Source organism: Cydia fagiglandana, chromosome 1 (assembly GCF_963556715.1).
Source record: "Cydia fagiglandana chromosome 1, ilCydFagi1.1, whole genome shotgun sequence".
Lineage (NCBI taxonomy): Eukaryota > Metazoa > Arthropoda > Insecta > Lepidoptera > Tortricidae > Cydia > Cydia fagiglandana.
This window is the reverse complement of record NC_085932.1, coordinates 23,735,710-23,739,923: the sequence shown is the minus strand read 5'-3', so window position 1 is coordinate 23,739,923 and position 4,214 is coordinate 23,735,710. Positions and strand designations below refer to the sequence as shown.

The 4,214-nt window shown below is 37.4% G+C and overlaps 1 protein-coding gene across 1 annotated transcript; it reads right to left on the bottom strand.

Moving 5' to 3' along the window:
- Nucleotides 1-483: 483 nt before the first annotated feature.
- On the bottom strand, nt 484-1,957 carry LOC134666686 (dynein light chain Tctex-type 1-like). Its single transcript, XM_063523922.1, has 3 exons — nt 1,847-1,957; nt 1,571-1,739; nt 484-669 (listed from the first exon to the last, which is right to left on the bottom strand). Exons 1-3 carry the CDS (start codon nt 1,874-1,876, stop codon nt 515-517), a joined length of 354 nt encoding a protein of 117 aa, XP_063379992.1. The 5' UTR covers nt 1,877-1,957; the 3' UTR covers nt 484-514.
- Nucleotides 1,958-4,214: the final 2,257 nt, after the last annotated feature.

The window sequence follows — 4,214 nt, the reverse complement described above, 5'->3', positions numbered from 1 at the left end:
AATGTTTTGTTTAATTTCGTATATAGTTAAAACCTGGACAGCTAAACGTCTAATTATATTCCTTTATCATTAATTTCATTACTTTTGGCAGATAAGATCAAATCGCCTTGCTAACCAATAAGTAGTTAGCGTCAGACCAAGCTAAGTTGGCAGCGATTTTAATAGCCTAGGCGGTGCAAGTGTTATTTTGAACGTCAAACTTCTATGAAATTAAAATTATGACGTTTACGGGCACTAAAAATGGTACTAGTTCAGCGATGTAACTCACGAATTCGAGCCAATCGTGCAGTCTAACGCAACTAGTTGCGACTAATCATGCACGTGATGCGAACTCATCAACCAATCGCGTTGTAGCGGTATCACATAGCTGTACTGGCCCATATGTGGCCCATTCTTATTGCCTAGAGCGCCTGAGAAATATACGTCAATGAGTCGTCCTAATATGACTCAATATTATTGAGCATGAACAATCATCTAAAATAATGCGTTATAGCAATGCAAAAAAGAATTTATTTTAAAGCTGCAATGCTAAAGCCCAAACATTAACAATACAATACATATACTTGTTCTCCCAACGTACTGTGCATGTCCCATCGGTGACCGTGTCCCAGAAGTATGCTGCAGCCGTATGCAAACCACTACCATTCTTCTGGGTTATCGTAATTCGAACTGAAATTACAGATGTTACGCTAATTTACTGTATCAAAACGTTATGTACCGATACTAGACAAGAAACTGAAAGATAATATGTACATTATAGATAGGTTGAGTTAGACCAAGCTAGGTTGGCAACGATTGTAATAGCCCAGACTGTGCAAGTGTTATTTTAAACGTCAATCTTGTATGAAATTATGACTTTTAAATAACACTTGCATAGACTGGGCTAACAAAGTCGCTGCCAACTTAGTTTGGTCTAACATATGCGAATAATAAAAACATCATATGAAGAACGGGTCATTGGAAGTACACCTACCTATTTGCCTGAAGCTTAATTGTCGCTGTATTGTGGGGTGCAGTGCATCTAATATGTAAGTACTTACGTCTACACCGTGCATTGTCGAGTCATATTGCTAGCTCTCTCTGTAACACTTCTGACGGGTTTGGCCCCATCTTCCTATCCTCCTAATTATTGATAGGATCATGTCATAATACTTAAACCTGTTATTTCGATGTGGACTTCCTATTTTAGAGTTAGGCCAATATATTTATTACCGATATTATTTAATTCAAGAACTGTAAATTTCCGATAGGCTACGTGCATGAACTATAGGGGGCAGCATAGGAGTCGTCAGCATTTTGGCGCGAGGCGTATATGTGTCGTTTATGCTTTCGATGTAGCCCACAAGATGGCAGAACCTACTATGCACAAGGAAACGTACCGACGAGGAAGGTAGATGGTAGCACTTACTTTGGCAGCGTACCTACATGTGCACATATGTTTCCAATTCAGGCCAAAAGATGGCAGACCCTCCAACGCGCACGGTCCCTATCTAACCACCTGACATTTAAAAATACCGGTTATTCGTTACGCGTAAATGTAAATTAAATAGTTAATTACCATATTACTTACATATATATTTGAAGGGCTTATTAAGCTTTGCAATCCTTGCCATTGTTTTATCGGTAATTAAACCAATCCATTGTGGTGTTCTCGAATGACTGTACACGTTGCCGCCAAGAACAAGCTCTATGGTGTCTCTAATTATTTTCTGGACTTCTTCTACGTTGAAGACTAGATCCTGTAAGCATTTCAACAATATAGGTATCAACACTCGGTGAAAATGTGAAGCGGGTAGAATACCTATTACAGTAGGATTATAATAAGTTAAAACGTAATGAAATATACCTCTTCGTCATCGTCCTTAGGTGCAGCCATTTTATTTAGCACTTAATGTTTTTATAATGTCACGAAATCAATTCTACTCAAAAGATTACTTTTATTTAAGATTGACACTTGACTTGCAATAAACATTCGGGTAGTGGAGTAGAGTAGGGCATATTTTTAAAAACAATATCTGTTGTTGTTATTATTTTTCCAGCCAGGTAAAGGCCCTATGGCCTTTACTCATCTTGCAACAAATCGCATGCGATTTTTATAACATTGCGACTTTTGGTTGATCAATTTAGTTGTTACCTCTTCACTCTTAAACCGCTGAACCGATTTTGATGAAATTCGGTACAGAGATAGTTTGAGTCCCGAGGAAGGACATATTAGGGTAGTTTTTATCCCAGAAATCCCTTTTTAAGGGGGTGTAAAAGGGGGTGGGAGTTTGTATGGGGAATTAATAACCGTTGAACCGATTCGGTTGAAATTTGGTATACAGATAGTTTTACCCCGGGGAAGGATATATATTTTTTTTTACGTTTTTGCGAATCAAACATGTAATAGGTAGCTTATTTATTAATCGCTTATTATTACTCAGGTACTTAATTTTACTTCTTAATTTTACAGTGCATTGGTGTTAGCTGTAAAGCCCCCTCCAGACTATGCGCGTGAATCGCGGGCGAAGCCGCGAACGCGAGTGTGGAGTCGATTTTCGCAGACAGCGAAATCGACTCCACACTTCGCGTTCGCGGCTTCGCCCGCGATTCACGCGCATAGTCTGGAGCGGACTTCATGCTGTAAAATTTGATTTCAATAAATATCAATATCAATATTCTAGAGCATTCGAAAGTATTCTGGAATGTTCCACAATGATCTAGAATGTTCTCAAATATTCGACAACATTCCAGAATGTTCTGAAAATCTGTGGAATACTCTCGAATACTCTCGAGTGTTCTGGACTGTTCTAGAAATGTCTAGCCTCCGAGACCCGACACCTCACCAGGTACAAATTTTTGTAGGAATATATTTATTTAAAAATTATTGCACAGAATACAAATAAAATGTGTAAATGGCGGATTTAATGCCTAAAGGCATTCTCTACCAGTCAACCATAACTTCAACTACTCATACTTCTTCAACTTCATCTTCTCCAACCTTTCAACTTCTTCAACTTCAACTTGCTCAACTTCTTTATCTTTCTAACCTACTTCGAGTTCTGCATGTTCTTCATCTTAGTCAACTACAACTTCTTCAACTGAAACTTCTCCAACCTATTTAACTTCTTCAACTGTGCCAGCGTCTTCAAGTTTTTCAACTTCATTAACTTCTCCATCTCAAAAATTCTTCAAATCACCAACTCTTTTATCTTCCTAAACTTCTTCAATTTATCCAACTTCTTCAACTACAAATTCTACCTTTTCAAGAACTTCAACTTCTCCAACTTCTTCAACTTTTCTAACTTCAACTTCTCCTACTTCTTAAACTTTTACGTCTATAACTTTAACTTCGCCAACCTTTTCAACTACTTCAACTTCTCATACTTCTTCAAATTCTCCTACTTCTTAACTTCTCCTCCTTATTCAACTTCGACTTCTCCAACCTTTTCAACTTCTACTTCTGTAACGTAAAATTCAACTTCAATTCCTCCTACTTCTTCATCTTCTACTTCTCTAACTTCAACTTCTCCAACTCTAACTTCTTCAACTTTTTTAACTTCTCTTCTACTTCTATAACTTCAACTTCTCCAACCTTTTCAACTTCTTTAACTTCAACTTCTCCAACTTTTTCAACTTCAACTTCGCCAACTTCTACTTCTCTAACTTCAACTTCTCCTACTTCTTCAACTTCAACTTCTTCAACCTTTTCAACTTTACCAAATTCTTCAAATTCAACTTCTCCAACTCTAACTTCTTCAACTTCTCCACCTTCTTCAACTTCTCCAACTTTTTTAACTTCTCCAACATTTTCAACTCCTTCAATTTCTCCAACTTATTTATTTCTACTTATTCAACTTCTACTTCTTCAATTTATCCAACTTCTTGAAATTCAAATTCTCCAACTTCTTCAACTTCTCCCACTTCTTCAACTTCTCCCATTTCTTCAACTTCAACATCTCCTACTTCTTCAACTTCAACTTCTCCAACCTTTTCAACTTCTTCAACTTCAACTTCTCCAACTTCTTCAAATTCAACTTCAACTTCTCCAACTTTATCAACTTCTACTTTTAGTATCCAGGCATGAGGGGTGGGGTGGGGGGAAATTACAGAATAGGAGTAGCGGCGAAAGCGCTATGTGCTATTATTGTTTCTCCTTGTCTCACATTTTATTCTCCACCGTAGATTTAGTATGGTATTTAGTATAATGGATTATGGTGGGCAACAAATAAACT